The 22,978-nt window shown below is 39.7% G+C and overlaps 1 protein-coding gene across 1 annotated transcript in view; it reads right to left on the reverse strand.

Annotated features, from left to right (window-relative positions):
* Positions 1-3,529: 3,529 nt before the first annotated feature.
* The window catches only part of Cdk17 (cyclin dependent kinase 17), a 72,117-nt gene continuing 52,668 nt past the window's right edge, over positions 3,530-22,978 (reverse strand). The window contains exons 7-17 of the mRNA XM_050145760.1: positions 22,018-22,132; positions 20,899-20,993; positions 20,391-20,453; positions 18,334-18,457; positions 12,617-12,737; positions 9,806-9,903; positions 9,276-9,381; positions 8,393-8,435; positions 7,147-7,237; positions 5,723-5,800; positions 3,530-5,196 (exon numbers count right to left, since the gene is read on the reverse strand). Of these exons, the coding sequence (XP_050001717.1) occupies positions 5,159-5,196; positions 5,723-5,800; positions 7,147-7,237; positions 8,393-8,435; positions 9,276-9,381; positions 9,806-9,903; positions 12,617-12,737; positions 18,334-18,457; positions 20,391-20,453; positions 20,899-20,993; positions 22,018-22,132 (972 nt within the window). The 3' untranslated portion in view covers positions 3,530-5,158. The remainder of the gene's footprint in view (positions 5,197-5,722; positions 5,801-7,146; positions 7,238-8,392; positions 8,436-9,275; positions 9,382-9,805; positions 9,904-12,616; positions 12,738-18,333; positions 18,458-20,390; positions 20,454-20,898; positions 20,994-22,017; positions 22,133-22,978) is intronic.

Raw genomic sequence — 22,978 nt, forward strand, 5'->3', positions numbered from 1 at the left:
AGTTGAAGAAGACGATGAAGAAAACGCCAAGCAGAAGAAAGAGTTTTACAATATATGTGAGAGAAGAAACATTTGAGGAACTCAGAGAGCAAAGAAGAAATCATGGTAAGAGACTCACGTGGGATAATTAGCAGAGATGAATCACAAGTTCAGGAGGAAGGGGGGAGTTTCCAGGTAGCTAAGGAGTAAGGAAAGGATGGTTGGCTAGGGGTCCCTAAGAGCCAACCAGTTGGACTGCTTCCAAAGCAACCTTCTAATGAGTTCTGATGTTTCCGGAAAAAAGGATGCATGAACCCCATCCCTAAACCAGCAGAGTCCACACCACCACCATCCCATTCATTCATGATTTAAGAGCCTGGGGAAACTGCAAGACAAGGTGATAGAAGCTGTCACTACAGCTGGAGGCTGAGCTGAAGCCTTGGCGGATCTTCCCTAGGGCTGGTCTAGGAGTTCAGAGCCCTGCAGGAGCTGCCTCCTGTCTGCAGCCCAGCTCAGACCCCGGTGCACATGTCCACCACCCGTCTGCGCTGCAGTGGGACTGAGGTGGGAGGACAGAAGGGACAGCCACCATAGTTCCTATACCAGTCTTGTCCACCTGTCCTTCTCACAAGTGTACACTTGCACACCTAGGGGCTAGGTATGCAACAGAATGTTTTAGATTTTTGGTCTCTACAAGAAGTATTAGTTTTCCCAGTAAACTGATATCTCTTAGGGAAAAGCCTCAAGTGAAAAGGTCTTCTGACCATCCCTGGTCAAGATTTCCTTCTTTTCACATCAAAATAGTTTTTGTTTGTTTGTTTGTTTTTGTTTTTCGAGACAGGGTTTCTCTGTGGTTTTGGAGCATGTCCTGGAACTAACTAGCTCTTGTAGACCAGGCTGGTCTCGAACTCACAGAGATCCGCCTGCCTCTGCCTCCCGAGTGCTGGGATTAAAGGTGTGCGCCACGACACCCCCCTCCCCCCCCGCTACATCAAAATAGTTTTATAATTAGTAATTCAATTATATTCTTCCTGTTTTGGGGGGACAGATGTTGTCTCTAGTTTTTCTAGGTCAGAAGTGAGAAATCTTGACTAGGAATGATATGTAACAGCTTCCTTTCCATTGTAAGCCCAGGGTGTGAACTTAGCATCAGGAAAAGTTCCAGAAGGAACCCAAGTATTTCTTTGTGTCTAAAGTAATGCATTGAAATGTTTAATTCTACCAAGCTAGTGAGCTTATATTGCCTCTTATCACTTTGATATGGATGAACATGTAAAACAGAGAAAAAATTAATTTAAGAATCTAGATTAGGCTGGGCAGTGGTGATGTACACCTTTAATCCTAGTACTCAGGAGGCAGAGGCAGGTGGTTGAGTTTGAGGCCAGCCTGGTCTACAGAGCAAGTTCCAGGACAGCCAAAGCTACACAGTGAAACCCTGTCTCGGGAAACCAAAGGCAGGGGTAGCAGATCTAGACTAGAATATTTAAAGACTAGAGCCACTGGGGCTGGAGAGATGGCTCAGTGGTTAAGAGCATTGCCTGATCTTCCAAAGGTCATGAGTTCAATTCCCAGCAACCACATGGTGGCTCACAACCATCTGTAATGAAGTTTGGTGCCCTCTTCTGGCCTGCAGACACAGACATGTATATTATACAGACATGTATGTATATTATTGTATACATAATAAATAAATAATTAAAAGACTAGAGCCACTGACGAAAATAATAAAGGGGGATGATATTTGGGGACAAATCTGTTAAAACTACACAAACTCAAAATAACCAGTATAGAGAATATAATTACCAAACCAACTATATACATATATATCCTTCCTTTTCATAGATAGATAGATAGATAGATAGACAAATAGATGAAAATCAAAATGGCCGACTACATACAAAACAGTATGGTATTAGGAGAATTAAGACAAAGTCTTAAGGAGCGGAGAACACTTCCTTCACTCAGTCTGATGCCATCAATGCCCAGTACCAAATCGAGGCAGATGCTGCCTGCAGACAAGAGGAAGGCCAAACCCATCATGAATTCAGGCAAAGACTCAACAAAAACACCAGCAAGCTGAATTCAGCAGCAGCATGTTTGGAGAATCTCAACTTAACAGCCCTAATGTGCCATCTTACAGGCCTTGACCCCTGACGTTTTTAGAGTCACAACACACAAAAACCTGGCAGATTCTGTAGCACTTCAAATTTCATAATTTTGAATGAGGGATGCTCAACTGCAACAATCTATGCACATACTCCAAACTTGGGGGGGGGGCAAATCTCTTGAAATCTGAGACCTTTTTGGTCCCAAACATTCCCCTAAAGGATACTTAAACTTTAATTCACCACCAAACAGTTTCTTCCCAGAAAAGCAGTGCCGACTTAAGAAAACAACAACAACAAAATCCAGTCAAGGTAATGAAGAAAACAACAAGACCATCACAAATGTCGCGTCAGACGAAAAGCTTTAGAAAACCCAGTGTACTGACGATACCAAGTACAGGAAGGCTAGAATTCTCACACATCACCAGAAACTTAAGATACTGCGGGTGCTGTGGGAAGCGCTGTGGCTTCTCAGAGAGTAAAATTCAGAATGGTGTCTGGCCAGCATGTTACTCCTCGTGTACACACACCACAAAGAGACGGAGATGGGAATTCACACACACGTGCACACCGACGCTCACTGCGGCAGTATTCACACTTGCTCAGTCACAACCGAACACTAGCCAGCTGTGAAGAGAAACTCTGAAACCAAACCAAATGGCATGGCTGCACACGCAGAAACTATCTAGAAGAGGGAAACTCAGAGATAGTTGACAGTCGTGAGAGACTTGGAGGAGGACAGACGAAATTATTTTTTTTTTTAAAGAGTTCAATTTCTGAAATAAACAATTTTGGAAATAAATCAATGTAACTATTGTATTATGAATGCAATTAATGCCAAAAAGAAGTAGAGAAAAACCAACATAAACTGTCATGAGTCTGAAAGATTGATTATAACTTGTTATTAAATATTCTTTCAAACTAGGCTGATAAAATGTCTGAGTGAAGACCTGTTTTTGGCGAGGCTGATCTAGCACCTCTTACCTTCAGTCCGAGAGTTCCGGGCTCCATCCTTCTGCGTTTGAAGTCCGCTCACTGCAAAGTTTCCAGGACCTGAAATGTCAACACAGCAACCTACACAGGCCTATTTGCTTGTCGAATTCCCTAGACTCCCTAGAATTAATCTTAAGAGAGACTTCAGGTACCCCTTTACTTTTTATATGCAAGAATCGAGCTTGCCGACTACAAGCCAATGTGCAAACCAGACAGACAGACCTGCTATTTCTTAAGTAACGATGCTCTCTCACAAGATTACACAGGAGACTCCCATCAAAGGGCTGCAAACACGAAGCAGCTGTCACTGTCCTTACTTCACAGCGACAGCACGAGCAGCCGCGAATGACGCCAGTGGGCACAGCTTTCTTCCCCAGGAACAGTGACTCCACAAAGTCGCGTTTTATATAACACAGAGGTTTAGTTATTATAAATTTCAAAACAAAATGAAGGAATTTTCACATAATATTTATAACCTTCAAAGTACAATATTAATACATATGTCTGTCAGTTAGAAATAACAGCAGTTAGGCTACAGGTTGAACACAGAACCAGCAGACGAGTACAAACGTGGGAAGCAGTAGTGGTCCAACGGTCACCATTATACATGAATCTGTTTCTTCCAGAACGTTTTTTTTTTTAAAAAAAAATTAAAATTTCAGTATCATGAAATATGAAAATAACATCCCCAAACATGCCACAATCACTATTCACAAATAAAGTTAAAATGAAATATACAAAAACTCATTTAATACTGTTAAATAACAACAATAAACTACAGGATTTCCTGAACAGAAATGAGAGGACCCTGAATGTTTACAGTGAATGGCAGGACAAAAATTAAGTTATAACTATTTTCATGATATAAGGCAAAAATGTACATGACCATTTCAAAATATACCAATTAAGATTTATAGTTATAAGATGCACTAACCAATAGTCCTAACAAATGAATACAAATGCCTAAAACACTGTTAGCAACACCAAAGTGTCTGTGATGCTCAAGGAGATGCATAATTCAAGTTAGTGTCTTTGATGAGCAGATAATACCCACAATGCTTTAGAGCAGTCCTCTGGGTTCTTATTTCTCATTTCTAATTTATCATGGCTCATTCTAAAGACAGAGCACAGCTCTCAGCTGATCCCAAGTGAATGGTATTGAAACACACACAGCCCCCAAATGAAAGAAACTGCTCCCCAAAATGAAGCATCGTCTAATAAAAGAGATGTGCTTGAGACAAACCGCAGCAAGGCCTTTCCTGTTGGAATGGCTTCTATGGTCACAATTTAACTACAAGTGCAGTGTAAAGAGTTAATCAAGAGTAGTAGCATACAAATATGCACTAGACAGTTCTAAGATGAGGAATAGGTAAAAATAAATAACTTGGTTTTTAATTTATAGGTGTCTAAAGTGAGAATTCAAAAACGTCTGATATTCACTTGCTTGAATCAACTCTCACACACTGCATGCTTCTTGAACACATTGTGCTGCCGATCTCTCAGCTACTCTATTGGCCAATACAAAATCACATGTAGCACGAACTTAGGGTGTTCAAGATGGCTCACGTTTTAACTGCTAAGCAAAGCTAAATATACATTCCAGGAAACACTGCAGTTTAAGTTTTAAAAACAAACAAACCAAAAAAAAATGCATCAGTAAAACAATTTGTGAGGAGAAACAGATGCGTTCACATATAATAAAGCCACTGCAGCTTCTTCAGGCATTCGGCTGTTGTGTTAAATAAACAGACAGTAGTTATCTAGCAGCAATGATTCCGCAATAAATAATGCACTGTGTTTCTCAGTCCTGCACAAATCTGCAGCTACAGTTACACTGATAGCTGTAACCTACTGGCTCTACTGGCAGAGAAGACCTTAAAACCAACTGTACAAAAACAATTGTCACACTGTGACGACAATATAAAAACAATCCGTAGGTCTGAAATAAAAAGACTCCACTGTGAAGAGGACAGTGTAGACAAACGGAGAGTCCAAGTCCAGCACAAGAAATAACTGCCTTCCGCTCTGAGTCCATGACTGATAAGAAAGGCTGGGGCTGGGCTTGAAACATGTTACCAGACTTAAAAGAGCATGCTCTGTCTTCTGTTCTTCCCATGTCCTAAAATATAAAGTCATCTCATGAGGCAGTTCAAGGGTCAGTGTTTATCCCACATACAGTACTTGGTGACTCTAGGAAGCTAACGTTCCCACCAGCAAAGGCTAATATTCCATGGTAAGGGTGATGAGCTCTTATGCGACCCTCCTGCTGACGGGGTCAGTCTACAGCAGCTATGCTTCCAAGTGATGAACCTGAGGACTGGGCAAGCACAAGGTGTGTCTTCTGCCTCGGGTCCCAGGGATGGCGTGTGCAGTGATCAAGGCAGGCCACTTGTAAAAGGTCTCTGTGCCATCTGCAGCCTTCAGGATCCCTGACTTGACTGAGTCAATTGCTCTCTGAAGATTGACTGAGCTGCCCCCAGCGCACAGAACAGTAAGTATGTGGAATCCTAAACATACAGACTTGTGGGATGCACTGTACACCGGTTTTTTACAGCAGTGATCTTACGGGTCAATTTAGAAACCCAAAGCTTGGCTCCACGCAAAAATTCATGATCGACACGTGAAATGGTTTATGACAAACACACCTGTCTCTGGATAGGAAGAATTTCGAAAACCCGGGTCCTTTTGCAACTGAATCTCTTTCAAACTGAATATTGATACGCCTAAAATGAACAGACAAAAATAATCCAATATTAATGACAATACTGTATCAACTGTAACAAAATATTCGAAACTCATACAGTGACTCAACATAAAACATCTGTACTGCCAAGGTTTTGGCACCTGGAAGATTTCACCTTTGCTCCTATGTTCTAAACAGAAAACCAAATGAAGTTATTCCCCTTAATACCTGTCCTGTCTGACTGTCTTAAAAACATTATGTAAGCAATGTTCCTTTACAAAGAAAATTACACTGTTTCAGGACTTCCTGGGGTTGGGAGACCTAATCAAAATGCATTCCTGGGTTCTTGCTCCCCTGGTCTTTGTCCCCTTACGATGCCCTGCAGATATCAACCTTGAAATTACCTTCAGATGCTTTTAGTAAAGACGGCGTCCATTTGGACAAGAATCACTGAATCAAACTGAAACTTGGTATGACAGTGAAATACGCCCCTTAAAAGAAAGGACGGCGCAGTAGCAGCCATCTGTAACCCCAGTACTTGGAAGGCGGGCTGCTGAGGATACCATACACTCAGGGGCTGCTGGCTTACACAATGAGCTCAGGCTTGCCAGGGACTATAGAGCAAGACAGCATCTTACAAAAGACTTATGAAATATACATACTGCCTCTCATTTCTAACCTCTGCCAGAGATCATTCTTCATTTAAAAAAAAAAAATCAAGCAGATTCTAAGTGGAAAGTCTTGTGCCTTTTCTAAACTTCTCTCAGGCTGAGCCTCGGTTACCAGGTGCTACTTAGCAAAAGGGAATGGGGAAGTGATCAAGGCTTTCCCAGCTGTGCCCCAGACAGTCTCCCATTTCCCCACTCACTCCATTCTAAAGTAAAACACTGGACTAATTTAAGATAGCATGAGCAAAATTCAAGCATGACCTCAGGCCTGGGAAATTCTCTGCTCTAATGATTTTGACAACAACTTTACTATTTTCTTAGGGAGAGTACAGCCAGAGTGGAGCCTGGGGATCTGAACTCGGGCCTGCACGCTTGTGCAGCAAACCCCTCACTAAACAACCTGTCCAGTTCCAGAAACTGAACCAGATTAAGCCTGAGGATGATATTATCACATATTCTAATTTAAGTCAAGTAAGATTAATGATTCACACTCAAATATTACCGATTTCTTAACGAGTAGAGACAGTGTATTCAATGTTACAAGACATAACTAAGAAAAACAAGACATATACCTTCCTTGGAAAAATAATCTGATTACAAAACAGGACTAAAATTTTAGGTATAGAAATCAACAACCATGTTTTTAAATCCCTAAACATTCCCATCTTCAATTCTAGACAAATGAAAATAAAAGGGAACAAACGTGAGAGTTTCTTACTTTCTGGTAAAGCATGTATTCTGGGTCCTAGACTTCTGAAGTACACGTGCTTCATGGCCTCTTCTGCTGGAACCCTTTTCTTAGACTCATACTGTGGGAAAGCAAAAAGCTGCTTCATTAACCTTTCCTCTAATTACTGTAAAAAGCTGAGAAGGATAAACTAGTATTTAGAAATATTTTACAAATTTTTGATTATTCAATATGATCATTTTTCTAGCATCAATTTAGAGTACTCCCAATACACTCATAATAAAAAATTAGATTCCTTGTATGGTGTGGGAAGTTCTTCTGTATATGTGTTACTTTTATTGGTTAATGAATAAAGCTGTTCTGGCCAAAGGCTTGGCAGAATACAGCTAAGTGAGGAAAACTAAACTGAATGCTGGTAGAAAGAAGGTGGAGTCAATGAGTAGCCACGTAGTCCCATCAGAGACAGAAGCCAGACAGATGGAACTTTACCCGATAAGCCACAGCCATGTGGGCTATACACGGATTAATGGAGATGGGTTAGTTTAGGATATAAGAGCTAGCTAAAAATATGCTTAAGCTATTGGCCAAACAGTATTACAAAAAAATATAGTTTCTGTATGATTATTTCAAGCTAGGGTGGTTGGGAAACGAACTAGTGGCCTCTGCCAACACTTGTATTTTTCTAAAGTGATGAAAAATGAAAACACTCAATCTTTAACATTATTTTTCTTTGTGAACAGCGGTGTATTGGACAAAATATGCCCAAAACTTTATACCAGCATCATTGGAAGATAAATTTCATAGCTTTTTTCTCCTAAATGATGTAACTCAGATTTGTTCGAGACGTTTATGCTTCCAACTCCAATAGACAAGCCATGAATCATGACTGCTCTAGATTTAAGTTAATTCCATCTTTCCCCCTTCTTCTTTCTTTACAATTAACGTTCTGGCCAATGAGACTTTGCCTTCAAGATGTAAGAGAGCTAATGTGGCTGCTGCACCTTCATTATCCTCGCTTCCTCCTGCTCTGGAGGACAAGGAGAGTGACAGTTGATGTGCAGCGTCCTGCAAGGCAGCAAGTGTAAGGAAGGAGAGAGCACAAGAGCCTGGATTTCAAAGAACACGGCTCTGAGCTGGCTGAAGCCTTCCAGGAAGCACCATAAACCATCTTACTGTCATTGACAGTATCTGAGGGGGTTATTATTGATTCTATTTTTCCTATAAGGAAAGCGACACAATGATTCATCTAACATTTATAAAATAAGATGTGACTTACCTGAAGAAATTTTGTTATCAACTCAATTCCTTCAGAATCTAACCTAGAAACAAAAAATACAACAAATCAAAACAAGTACATTTATTCCTTTATCTTAGCTGAGAGAAACATTGCAGATTTATCCTCCAAATGTTTCCATTTGTCAAATTTAAGTGCCCTAATATAACTATTCTTACTGCTTTCAAAGACCTAAATTTATTTTACCCCTAAAAGACTTGCCTTGTCATTTTTTGGGAATAAATCATAAATAATTGGGACTGCCATTCAAAATTTCAATATTCTATAAAAATTATTAGCATTATATAATTTTGAAAGTTAACATTCTACCCCCAAATAAAGTACACTCTATGATAAGGAAATTTTAAACTAGGCACTAATATTCAGCGTGACAATGAAGGCAGGCACATCAAAACATCACTGCCCTAGCACAGAGATGAAAATACTGAAGACAATGAACCCAAAATGCATCAGCAGGGTTCAAAACAGAGGTAAGAAACCAACCAAATTATAGGAAATAACCTGCTGAGCAATGACTACTGTAAAGTATTAAGTTCATAAAACTTCAGTAATAAGGACTATAAAACCAATGACATAGCCAACACGAGTCCTAAAAAGAAGTGTTCACAAGGCCTTTGTGGTCCTAGCTACAGGAGCTCTAGAATTCTAATATATACACTTTATATTCACTTTACAGTTCAATCCCATTTACATACTTTGGTGATTCTTGGCCACTGACTTACGAAAGCATCATGCCAATGGAGGGAATTAACTCAAATCACACACTGCTGAAAAACTATTCTCTACCATGGCCCCACAGTGCAAGTTCATCTACTGAGTCTGATGAGTCCCGAGATGAGTCCCCTTTTCACTTAGGAAAAAATACCTGGGCGCATGGTTAATTAGAGGTTGTGGCTTATATTTTGGGAAGTTGTAGTTCTTGAATTCATCATTTGAAGAAACACCTGGCCAAGTTTCCTGAGATGGAGTTCCTGAATTAAAAGAATAAATTCATGATAAGCATTTAAATCATATATGTGCAAACATATAAATAGGCACAACAAGGAAAATACTTGAAGAACCATATACTTTTATTAAATGATTAAACCAATAAATTAAAATATTACACATACATATGTGTGAGCATATGAGTGAGTGTGTGTGTGTGAACCATTGCCCTAATACATAAATATGATGAAGCTCCTTTTTTATCTATACGATACCAACTTACACTAGATGTAGTACTTAATAAGCAGGTCAAATCTATTTCATAAAACCTTGGAAGATCTACCCTGTGACAGCGAAGCCAACTGCAGTTATAATAGCTATGCACGTGTGTACACACATGCTTGACACAGTCCTTATTTAGCTAGCCAACTGCAGCTGTGAATCATGGGAAGAAGACTTCTTTCTTACCTAGTAGTCGAAATATTAAGTGCAGTTCATCTTCCACTGTTGACCCTGGAAACAGTGGTCTTCCAGAAGCCATTTCAAAGAAAATACAGCCAACTCCCCTTTAAAAAGTATCATAAAAAGAAAAAAAATCAGCTCATTTACATACTAGGTAGCACAAGAATATTTTTTCTCATGATTATCTTTCAGGAGAAATTTAGACCAGCTACTAGAAAACTTTCTGCAAAGGTATTTTTAGATCCAACAATAATTTATTATATTTACCACATCGACTTCCATGCTACTAATTCATTTTTCCTCTTAAAATGTCTCTTGTCTAAGATGCTCATAGACTAAGGAAATATTTAATAGTGATACAATGCTTACTACTCCTACAGAAATCTAGATAACATAGCAATGGTAGCAGAGAGAGCATGAATGACTCATGACTCTGACGCGGGAAGTAGCGACTACAGAGGAGTGCCGCTGGTGACCGTGGATGAGGACAAGGCAGGCAGAGGCTCAGAGACTAGACAGCATCATTTAGGTACTGTACGACACAAGTACTCAGAGACTAGACAGCATCATTTAGGTACTGTACGACACAAGTAGGGTTAAGACACAGTAATTCCGTAAGGGCACACAGACAGGAAAATGACACAAAACCAAAGTACCGCACAGAAAATAAAATGGCACATTGTTATGGAAAACAGTATGGTGGATCCTCAAACATTTTAACATAGAATTTCTATGACCCAGCATTTTCACCTTTAGGTAATTATGCAAAAGAACCCAAAGTCGACTCCTGAAACAATACGTACATCCGCATTCACAGTGGCATCATTTACAGTAGGAGAAAAAGGAAGGAGCTCAAGTACCTATTCTCGGATGAACTCATAAAATGTGGTGTATATACACATGACTTAAGGAAGCTACACACAGTGCCGATGAAGCCGAAATGAGCTGAGTAGTCAGTAACAAAAGGACAAACAGCAAGATTTCACTTGTATGAGGTACTTGGGTCAGATAAATTCAGAGACAAGGAGTGGAGTACTGATTACCAGAGAATGAATAGAAAGGTAGGATGGTTTGTTGGGAGCTGTGAACCCCGAGATCCTGAATTTCTTGTAAACAACTTGTCCTCCTCTGATCTGAGTGCCTTCAGTTGTTCTGAGCACGAGACCCTAAGGAGTTCCTGATGGCAGGAGAGTGGTTTCTGGTGGGTTTGGCTGGGGCGTGGCTATCTCTATATAATCTGCGCCTGAACACAATAAAGGGGCATTCTTGGGGCTTTGGGATCAGTATTAAAAGGTCTGTGTGTGTCAGTCTGTCTCTGCGTCTGTATTCTCAACCTCCAGCCCCTTGCCCGAAGCTTGCAAACTGGGTTCTGGCGCACAGAGCGCAGACACGGGGGGGGGGGGGGGGGGGGGGGGGGGGGGGGGGGGGNGTGCGCGGCAATGGTTGATCTAACAGGTGAAGTTTCTGAAGTTGTAAAGATGGACAGTAGAGACAGTTGTATAACAACGTAAACGAACTTAGTGTCTCAAACTGTATGATCAGACTAGATAAAATCAAAAACTTTATCTTTGGCATATTTTATCAGAATTTAAGAGAAAAAAATGTCCTACAAAATGAGATGCAATTGTTCAAGACAATAACAGAAACAAATATTTAACTTATCAAGATATAAGAAGTAGCTGGGTGGTGGTGGCACACGCCTTTTATCTCAGCACTCAGGAGGCAGGAAGCGGGCACATTTCTGAGTTTGAGACCAGCCTGGTCTACAGAGCAAGTTCTAGGAAGGCCAGGGCTACACAGAAATCCTGTTTCAAAACAAACAAACAAAATCCAACAAAACAAAAAAGACGAGGAATAGATAGTAAACACAGCCATGATTCAGGGAAAGGAACTGCCTCTGGAGGCTAGGGCACACTGGGAAAGGAAGGATAACAAACTGTAATTCCTAATCATGGATCCCATTGGGTGGAGACAGGCATGTCAAATGGACACACTGGGCTGAACACTGGGCAGAGAGAAAGGAGAGCCAGGCTAACTTTAAAGAATAGCAAGTCGAACAATTTTGCTACACGAGACCATCTGTGTTGAGAAATAAGCTGGATTAAGTTGAAAAGGGAAGTTTTTAGACATTTATGAAAATCTGCAAGTATCAGATCAAGGAAATGTAATTTATTCTCTAGGCAATGATTATGTTAGCAACAAGCATGGAACGTCACTGTCACATGGTGAAGGTTGGGGAGATGGCACAGTGGCCACAATGTCTGCTCACAGCATAAGAACCCGAGTCCAAAGTCTCAGCACCCATGGACAAAATGAGACAGGGCTGAGACAGAGAGCCAGGTCTCGCTGGCCAACTGACCTCATGTTGACCTCTGGCCTCTATATGTATATGCATGTACAGGTGAGCATACCTGTACACGCACATGTGCTCATACATATATAACACATACACAATAATGTATAAGAAAGATCTTTGAAATTTTCATTACTTTTAAACCAACTTAAAGTAGATATATTCTACATATAAAGTACTTGTTTGAAACTGCTATGTCATATACTCTGCTAAGTGCTCTTTTGGTCTTAATATCATCTACAAACCTCTATTATGACTGCATCCACCTCCTATACTGAGGAAACGAAGGCACAGGCTAATAATGTGAAAGAAGCAGTTACAGTCATCAGTGGTAGACTTCATACTTAAATCTCAGCAGTTATATTTCCAAGCCTCAGTTCTTTAAAATGCCTCCTTAAAAATAAATATTTACCAGTATGCCCTGTTAATAACTCTAAGTTTTGAATGACATCTCTAATATTTACCACATGTCAATCTGTGTTGAGTACTCCGAGGAACCGAGAAGCACGTCAGGTGGCCGATACCACAGTGTGACAACTTCATTTGAGTAGGTCTTGGTGGGAACTGACTTGGCTCTGGCTAGTCCTTTATGGAGAAAAGAAAACAAGAAATTAAATAGACTGAGATCCATTAATATGCTGAATTTCTTAGCTCGTATCTTCACCATAGTACAATCAAAGTGATGCCTGCTCTACAGCATCTTGAAACTTCAAAAAATTCGTTTTACAAATTGTATGGAATGTATGTAGTCCTGGGCCAAGCCATAACGTAGTTAAACAAAGACAATAATTGCACAACCAGAGATGAAGCTGGCCCAGTGTCTGAGTTAACCAAAACTTAGGATATTTTCTGTTTGTTGAAGAATAATGATGCCAGAATTATTTCCTACTGAAATTAATCCAAAACAGGTCAATGACACGAAGATACAGTTTCCATGCTACAGCTATAAGCTATTTACCATTTTTTTTAAACCCAAACTCCATATTTATTTGCTATGCCTGTTTTTTTAAAAAAGTTAAGGACCGGGCTGGAGAGATGGCTCAGCGGTTAACAGCACTGACTGTGCTTCCAGAGGTCCTGAGTTCAATTCCCAGCAACCACATGGTGGCTCACAACCATCTGAGATGAGATCTGATGCCCTCTTCTGGCCTGCAGCTATACATGCAGACAGAACACTGTATACATAATAAATAAATAAATCTTTAAAAAAAAAAAGTTAAGGACCTCAAAATCATTGGTCTATGACCAGCTGAATTACACTGGCAATTTTCTTGAGCCAATTTAGATGTTTCCCTGGAACAAAACTCAATGTTCTTTGTCTTTTTTTTTTTTTAACATCTTCTGTGATGTGGGTAACTTTAGAGTAAGCGAGGCCTTGAGCTTTTCGGTGACATCAGCTGCTTTAAACAGCACCCACCCATCCCTTGCCTGCCTTGTGTGAACTCCATCCACTGTGTGCTTGGAAAGACAGAAAGGCTCACAACCTTCTTGCTTTGCCACTGGAGGAGAGTTAATGACCCTAAGCTTCTAAATGTTGGTTGATAAGTTTACATCCTGGAAACATAACCTTATTTTTTCTATCATACATTTTATTTCAAGTAACAAGGGTGCCTAGGCTAACACTGTTGTTATGCATAACTTTATGTGTCTTATTAAAATATTAAATAAGAAAAAATGTCATAAAATGGCAATTCAACACTTGATTAAATTGGTGTAATGTTGACACCAATTTATAAATTATTACCCTAGCATTCGAGTTTGGTGAAGTCACGTCCAATGAATTATATTTCAACACATGTTGGGAGTTAGCAAGATACAGGATGGCTTTCTCATTCCCCGTCCTTGTTCTGACACTGGTGTCACTACATAGCTCTGGAACTCGCTCTGTAGACCAGGCTGGCCTCAAACTCACAGAGATTGTTTGCCTCTGCCTCCTGAGTGCTGGGATTAAAGGTGTGAGCCACCTCGTAAGTCTTGATATTAAGAATGGGCTATGCACAACTAGACTGTAAATCTGCTAGAACTTAAGTATTAAAGCAAAACTGTAGTTACAATGTCCCCAGCACTTTACTCTCTTGGCCTGAACTGAGAGGCTGAATCTGTCAGGCTCATGGGTCAGAGTCAGAACTTGAGTATTTCTTATGAAATTATATAAGCAATCACTTCCTAAATAACTGTGGCAGAGTATTTGTTTCAAGCCCTTTTCTATCATTAATGGGTGTATATATTTTTGTTTGACTTTACCAGATATCCGAATTTTACTGGTCATAAGAAAATAATGAAACTTTCAAAGGGACCAAACCGAACTCACAAGGTGGAGATGTCACTCAGAGCTGGTGTCTGCCTACTACTCTCAGGGCTCTGACTCTGATCCCCAGCACCACTGAGGGCAAAGAGGAAGAATCAACTCACAGTGGAAATACTCAAAATTAAATGACACTCGCTCCTGGAAGCCATATGTGTATTTACTATGCCACCAGAAAAAACATAAACACCAAGCACCAGAGACAATGATGACTGTATTGTGAAATATGCTTGCTTGCTTGCTTTCTGGAGGTTAAAAGCAAAACTTTAAAGCATTAAATTCAGAGCGTTCTCGGATAAAAACTGCTCACGGCCTGTGACATACGCTCTGCACAATTTCTGTCACTCACATTCATTTCCGGACTGAGGGTGAGGAGAAACAAATCAGCGTGGCAGAGAGAGGGGAAGGAGGAGCAGGGACTATTAGAAGGAATTAATACAAATGACGCCCTAAGAGTGCTTACATAATCTGCCTAAGCATTCGAGATTAACTTGTGGCTTCTCATTTAAACTCGGGTAGCCACACAGCAGATCCAGTCAAACAAATGATGAAGTTCTAAATACAAATGCCAGGAACAGCTGGGGCAAATTCACTACCCAATAAGAATGAGTTTAACTTATTACTAACAGAAAGCTTGAAAACCTCGTATTTCTGAAATGTATTCAGTCCTAAAGTAAAGCAATCATAACTTATGAATACTTATAAATGCTAATTGTAGAAACCATATTGGAATTTAAAAACTAAATTTACTAAAATATTCAAATTCTGAGTATATAACACAAAAATTCAAAGCTACTTTACAAAATGTTCTTTCAATATAAAACTTTGTAAAAACGGAAGTGTCTGTAACGTAACTGTATTTTATTTTCAAATCCCTTAAAGTCAGATTGGCTAAAGGGATACGGATAAACAGCTGCTAGTTAAGTCATCAAGCAATTAATTAAAATTAATTAAAAACAGACAACTGTGGCAGGTACACGGGGAAGAGCTTTTTAGAGGCAGCGGCTGGGTCTCAGGATCTGGTGTAAGCTTTTCAAAGTTAAGGACCCCGACCAAGTGCTTTCATTTACATGGAGGGTTGGTATTTGCCATACTTACAAGCCAAAACTGAGAAAACTTAAAAGTATTTATTTACGGGCTAAAACCACGACTCAGTCAGGTGCAGCAATGCTGTCGACAATCACACAGGTCTGAGACCGAGACAAGAGGGCCATGAGGTGGAGGGCAATGCGACACACAGCGAGACCATGCCTCAAAGCCAGCGCGTCTCCATTCCGTCTGCCGAGATGCTGCTTTGCTCAGTCACGGTATATGCAGGACAGCACATCAAATTTGCAATCGCTCATATACATGCAACAAGAATAAACCCACAAACACCGAGAGCCGCCTCTGAGGTGCGAACCCCCTTCCGCGGCTGTGCTAGAGCCAGAGTGTGAGTCTGTAAAAGCTTGCGTGGTAACTGAGAGGGAGGGAACGTCTCCTGCTCTCAACAGAGCTCACTGTGCCAGCTGGTGCTTTAATGCCATCTCCTAGCCAGTGCCACTTCCTGGTAATCTCGGGAATGCTGGCCTTTGAGTTATATAAATGGCTATGCATTTCTTTGAAATATAAAAAATTCATATTTATGTCACCACTTTATTGTGTCTAAATACCAGCAAGTTAGTAAAGAAAGTCAAAGTAGAAGATCCCAATTTTCAAATATTTGAAATCCCAGTATTTCAAATGTTTGAAAACTTAAATAATACTGGCAAAAAATACTTGCGATTGTTTTCCCTTTATTTTATTTACATATTTATTTTTGTTATAGTAATACGTTATATTATATACTATATAAGTTTATTAAAATGGCAAATTATGTTTAAACATTTTTGCAATTAAAATATAATTATATCGTTTTCCCCTTTCCTTTCCTCCCTCCAGCCCCTCCCATGTTATATACCTCCCCGCCACTTGCTTCACATCCCACATTCATGAACTCTTTCTTTAATTGTATATACATATGTGTACACACTCATACAAGTGTGTTTGTATGTGTGCGGGTGTTGTGGGATGTTTAAACACTGTGTGAGTAAGTACTGCTATAATTGGTGTAATAAAACGTTGTATATACATATGTGTACACACTCATGTAAGTGTGTTTGTATGTGTGCGTGTGTTGTGGGATGTTTAAACACTGTGTGAGTAAGTACTGCTGTAATTGGTGTAATAAAACGTTGAATGGCCAATAGCTAGATAGAAGGTTTGTAGGGGTTTCTGGGGAGAGAGAGAAAAAAAAGGAGGAATCTAGGCAATTAGAAGATGCCACTGAGATGTGGAAATGAGTCAGACACACAGAATGGGAGAGAGGAAAAAGCCACATGTTAAAACGTAGATTAATAAAAAATATAGCCTAATTTAAATTATAAGAGCTAGTGGGACAACCCTAAACTAATAGCCAAGCTTTCATAATTAATAAGTCTCTGTACTGTTCTCTGTGAGCTCATAGTCCAAAGAAAATTCCGTCTACATATGTGTGTGTATAACTGTTTATGTAGATATATTCATAGATATAAATACAATCTGCTCAGTGCACATCATGTTACTTGGACATATATAACTTCGGGGTTGACCACCTGGTCCTGGATAACTTACAGCGAGGCTCTTGCCTTGGGAAGACGATTTCTCTCGCTCTCAGCATCCCTTAGTGGTCTGCAGGGTTTTTTCTAGGGTTGGGGTCCTATGAGATTACCCCTTCCACATTAGCATGATATGGACTTTGGGGAAGAACCTATAGCTGCCACTTTACCAAACTAGCATACTTCTAACCGCATTGAAAATATTTATCATTATATTCTCAGGTAAGTGGAGCTCTAACCCCTCAACACAGGAACTTCTCTCTGCAGCAGACAGAAATCCATCTCAGGAAACCATAGCTGATCAGAATGCAGAGAACAAGTGCCAAGCGGTGTCCACCCCCCACTGATTCATCTACAACCCAACTCTGGCACCCAAGGCTCAGGGAACATCTCCAAAGGGGAGGTGGAAGACTGAGAGAGCCAGAGGAACACAAAGTCTGTTGAGAGGACTGTGGCTCCCAGAGATACCAGGGAAGCGACATCCAGGAAATCTCACCACATGGCAAACTAACCCAGGCCTAAAGAAGGACAATTCAATTTTTAAGAAAACCAAATATCCCTAAGAAGTGGTGATGGCACACACCTTTAATTCCAGCACTCTGGAGGCAGAGGCAAGCAGATCTCTTTGAGTTAAAAGCCAGCCTTTCCAGGACAGCCAAGGCTACATAAAGAAGCCTTGTTTTGGGAAGGAAAAAAAAAAGCAAGCAAGCAAGCAAACCAATTGAAGTCTAAGTAATCAGTCTACTAAGTAATCACTGTTTCCTAGTCAAACAGTGTTTCTTCAGGAAAGGAAGCCCTTAACACTTTTTCTTGAGATTATTGTTTCTGTGTGAGGTCGACATGGTTTATATATTCACCTCATTTTATCATAAGAATACTCTAAAGAAATACTCCAGGCTGAAAACTCAGGAAAATACGTTTTATCACATGTAGGAACCAGTGACTTTATCAACAGAGCAAATATTAATATGGGGAAAAAAGGCAAAGACACCAGTGGAATGCTGATCATGGATTTTATCTTTAGAGACTCTGGAAGGTCTCAGAAGCCTGAGGTCTGTAGGGAATGCCTGGGAACCTGTGCATTTTAGTGTTGGTGTGACTAATAGCCATCACAAACCATCCACCTAAATCCTATCGCACGTCTCTGAGCTACAGAGAAAACTGCAAAACCCACATAAAAGTGATGACACCTTGTGACAAAGGTGAGTATTTTTAAGCTCAGCCACCTGGAAGTATTTATGAATATCTTATCTCTCCATACCAAAGTCAGCCAGCTTTAGTTCTCCTCTTTCATTTATGAGGAGGTTCTGTGGTTTCAAGTCCCGGTGCAACACCTTTCTTCTATGGCAATATGCCAAACCACGGAGAATTTGGTACAGGAACAGCTACAGAAACAAATGAAAAGAACTCTTAAAGATAATGTAATGGGTTTTGCTACAAAGAAAAACAACTAACTAAGGCCATTTAAGGACATCTTTCCCTCTTAGTCTTGTTTTCTAAATATTATTGTCTCTTGTTCAATTAAAGTATCATTTAGTTTCTAACTTAATGATAACCAGGAAAATAAATACTGCAAATAAAGCTTCAAATAATAACAGCTCACTCACTGGAGGCCTACAGTTTGATTCTAAAACACTGTAACAACCAAGCAACCCCTGCCACTGATTTCTTCCTACACACACACACACACACACACACGCACGCACGCACGCACGCACGCACGCACGCACGCACGCACGCAGGAGCCTGTACTGGTGCGGCATCATTTTAAAAGGGGCATCAGAATTGGTGGCTTTACAGAAGACTCCAGGAATCAGAAAAGCATGGTGCTGTGTAGCTCTGGCAAACGACTTGCTATAAAATCCGCTGACCACTCCCCATCCGCCTCCTGGGCACTTGACTCTCAATCCTCCCACTCGCTCTTCAAATCCACTGCAATTCAGAACGGGCCCTGGCGCTATTGTACTCTGAACAACTGAGAAAAGTGACTCCTGCAAGGTTAATGGCTGAGGGTTTTTTGTGTATTTTAGAGCAAAGACTCAGAGAGCATTCTGACTCTTTGTTGTCAGCAGAAAAGGCGCCTTCGCACGGGGAATTCAGAGGTCTTTAGGTCACTGAGGCAGGCGCTGCAGAGGATGAGTGACAGGCTGAAGGGGTCTAAGGAGCAGCTTCCGGAGCGGGCATATTTATATGTTCTGAAAACTCTAGAATTATTATTTCAATATCTGTTAGGTTTTATCCTAGAGAAATATACTTTTAACAGAGAAACAATAAATGTGCTTTCCACACTACAGCACCCATATGGACCCAACTTATAAAGCACAGACTGCAAACCTTTATCAAATTATGCATGCCGATTATATTCTTTATCTTAACCTCTTTCCAAATTATTGCTATATTTAAAAGTAGGGAAAAGAAAAATATACAAACGCTATTCGTAATATATTACAAAATAAGATAAAACACATGGGAATCCATTTAATGCCCTGCTAGTAACTGAATCAGTCAGAGCTCTCTGTTAGCAACAGAGACTGGCTTTCCTCTAGATCCACCAACCGACTATTTAAAGGAAACAAAGTTAAGGTTGTTATCTACAGAGTTAGAAATGTCTCAACCACACACAGGAGACACTGCCTTTTTCCAAAATTGGTTCCCATGAACTGTTAATTTTGAATAAACAACTCTTTGCTAAATTTGGGGTATGAAGATCAGGTCAAGGACATCTATTGCTAACACTCAGCTATTTCCAGTGCTTTTATTTAACCACTAGCTTTTGGGTTTCATCTGGTGCTGGCTGTCCTAGCAAGCTTCTATAGCATTACTTAAATTCTTAGATAATTAGTGCTAAGAAAACATACTGTCTTCTGATAACACAGATCTATATTTCCAGCACAGCATGCAAGACACCTGTAAGTTTCTGACCTTGTTCAATTGATTATTTTATAAATAAATACTATTTTAAATATATCAGTGAAGCTTATCCTCAAAAGGGTCTTTCAAAGTATGTACCTATCATTTCTATTTATTTAAAAAAATTTTTTATTCATAATATACTTAGGTGTCCATCCTGCATATGAAGGAATGAATTCCCATGAAAGCAAATGTCCAAAGCTCAGAAGAATTTAAAATGGAGCAGCACTACTGATGGTCTGATCCTAAAGCTACAGTGCAGGGAACTGACGCTACCTAAACAGACTTAGAAGGCGATAACCTAAAAATGCCAAATGGAAGATTACTGAGGAGGCTGGTGTATTTGCTTGGGCAGCAGAGTCCAGCTGCGCTTTAACTAAGGTCTAAAGTCACATGTGAAACACATACCTTTACATTGTGCATGCTCATGATATTCCCACAGTCATCCATGTACTGTTTCAGGTCTTTGTCCTGAAAAGACACAACACTTTAATATGGGACACAGTTTTGGGAATTTATGGCTGACCAACCTAAGAGCTACCCCCCCTTAAAAAAACAAACATTTATTTATATTTAGGGGCACACACATATATGTCATGACATGTATACGGAGGTCCAAGGACAACCCAAGGGAGTTGAATCAATTCTATATGAGTTCCAAGGACAAAACTTGAGTCGTCAGCCAGTTAAAACTGGATAAAGTTGGCAAGCGCATTTTTCCATGGAGCCATTTCACCAGCCCAATAGAATTTAATTTTTAAACCAAGTTGCTTTTCAAGGAAATATACAGAATGCACTACACACATATTTAATTAAATACCAATAATTAAACAATAATATCTCTGGGGCTGTTAAGAGGCCCAATTGTCTATTTTATTAAAGCAAAAGAGAATGCTAAATTTTATTAAATGCTTACCAGATACTCAAAGACCAGCGTCAAAGATTTCTCTGTGTGAACAATGTCATGCAAGGTCACTATATTGGCATGCTTTAAATCCTTTAACAGTGAGACTGGAAAACAAACAGAAAAGCAAGTCATTTAGCCTATGATGGCCAGTCTCTATAAAACCCCAAGTTCTGCGCATTAGCTGACTGTGTTTAGGATAAAACCCAAAGTTTAAAGCAAGATTGACAGCAGAGAAAATGAGGGTGTTGACTTCTTTGCTTGTGTGGTTGTGGGTTTGATAGTGTAACACCTGAAACTGTCCCCAACACCACAACCCTGCATCTTCCTATCCTCTAACTTCATGCCAACTACCCGAGGCGCTGAGATTATAGAGTACAAGGTGCCTTCTCTTCTTCCATATCATTAATCAGCTGCCTCAAGCTCTTTTTTCATAATCTGATTTGTAAATGTATGTATGTATGTATGTATGTATGTATGTATGTGTCACAGCATCTGTATGTGTTTTGTGCTTTTTCTTTAGCTTTTTTTTTCTTTTGTTTGTTTTGCCCTATTTTGGTTTGTTTTTATTTTATCTTATTTTGTTATTTTTTAAGATGTCTATTAGTATTTCAATAAGAAATACTATTTCTGAGAGAGAGAGAGAGAGAGCGAGAGAATAAGTGTGGATTTGGATGGATGAGAGAGTGAAGAAAAGCAGAGGAGACACCATAATCAGACACCATAATCAGAATATTTTCTATGTGTTGTACCAATTATCAATAAAAATATCTGATTTTAAAAAATAAAATGGTCATGTTTATATTCTATTTGATGTTTCTATTTAGTAAAATTTATTCATGTAGCTAATTTATTGTTATCATGGGTCTTTGTATACCAATACTAAAATTTTCCTAGGTCAAATATTTATCTGTTAGATACTATTTTTAACCGCTTCATAAGAATTTCATTATGAACTATACAATAAGATAATCGACTAATCCCTTTCTGCTGACTATTTTGAGTTTAGAAACTAACAACTCCAAGATCTAAAGGTGGCATCTAGCCACTGATAGTCTCCACACCTGAGCACATTTTACAAGCACTGCTCTTAATACGACTTAGACTTAGCTGTTTACACAAACACTGTACCTTCTCTTATAGCAGTGCAGGGCGCTCCTTCTTCGTGTTCCAAGCGGATCTCTTTTAATGCCACCAAATTCTCTGTCAATTTACTTCTTCCTTTATAAACTGTTGCATATGTACCCTGTAAAATATATTTTGAAGGACACTTAAAATGTGATAGCCAGCAGGCATGGTAATTCATGCTTTTACTTCCAGCACCTGGGGAGCAGAGGGAGGCAGACGCCCTCTGGCCTATACAGTGAGTTACATGTCAGATGGGACGTACTGAAGCTCTCGCTCAAACAAGTGGAAAGAGCCTTGAACTCAATTTCTAACCTCTAAGCATGCTGGAGTCTACCTTAAAAAGAGCATCATCTTACTCAGTTTCTCTAACAGCAGTGACTCAGTTCCATATGCACAATATCCATATTCCTACCACCTTGCTTCCAAAGTATAAAAATGCACTTCACTTATTCTTCTGTTATTTCAGATTAACTACTGAATCGATGGGTTAATATCAACGGCACTTAAGGTAATGATGTATAGAACCACAGAGCACTGAGCGCTGTCAATGAAAATGTAGTGATAATGTTTAATCGTAAAATCGGGATCCATGCCTTCAGTCTTCAGAATCTGAGCACATTAGCCCTCCTTTAAAAAGCTCCCTTAAGGTTTGCCGGTTATTTTCCTGCCCTTTTTCTTAGTGTATATGGCAGGCCATTTCTAGCTTAACAGCTGCTCTTGTAGAAGAAGCAAGTTCAAAGAAGCTAGAGCCAAAGAAAATTTCTTATCTTTGAGGCAACATTGTTATCTCTAGAGATAGTTCTCTGAACTCACACAATGTCCAGATGACAAGAGACTCCAGGAAGTAAACAAGTAGACGCCTATTCCATCACCCACAAAACATAGCATTTGTAGTTCAACAAAAGAGCACAAGTCTACTAAGAAATATTAACTTCATCTTAACTGACGGAAGACTTCAAGGACA

Source organism: Alexandromys fortis, unplaced genomic scaffold, assembly GCF_014885135.2.
Source record: "Alexandromys fortis isolate MF-2015 unplaced genomic scaffold, M_Fortis_MF-2015_v1.1 scaffold_50, whole genome shotgun sequence".
NCBI lineage: Eukaryota > Metazoa > Chordata > Mammalia > Rodentia > Cricetidae > Alexandromys > Alexandromys fortis.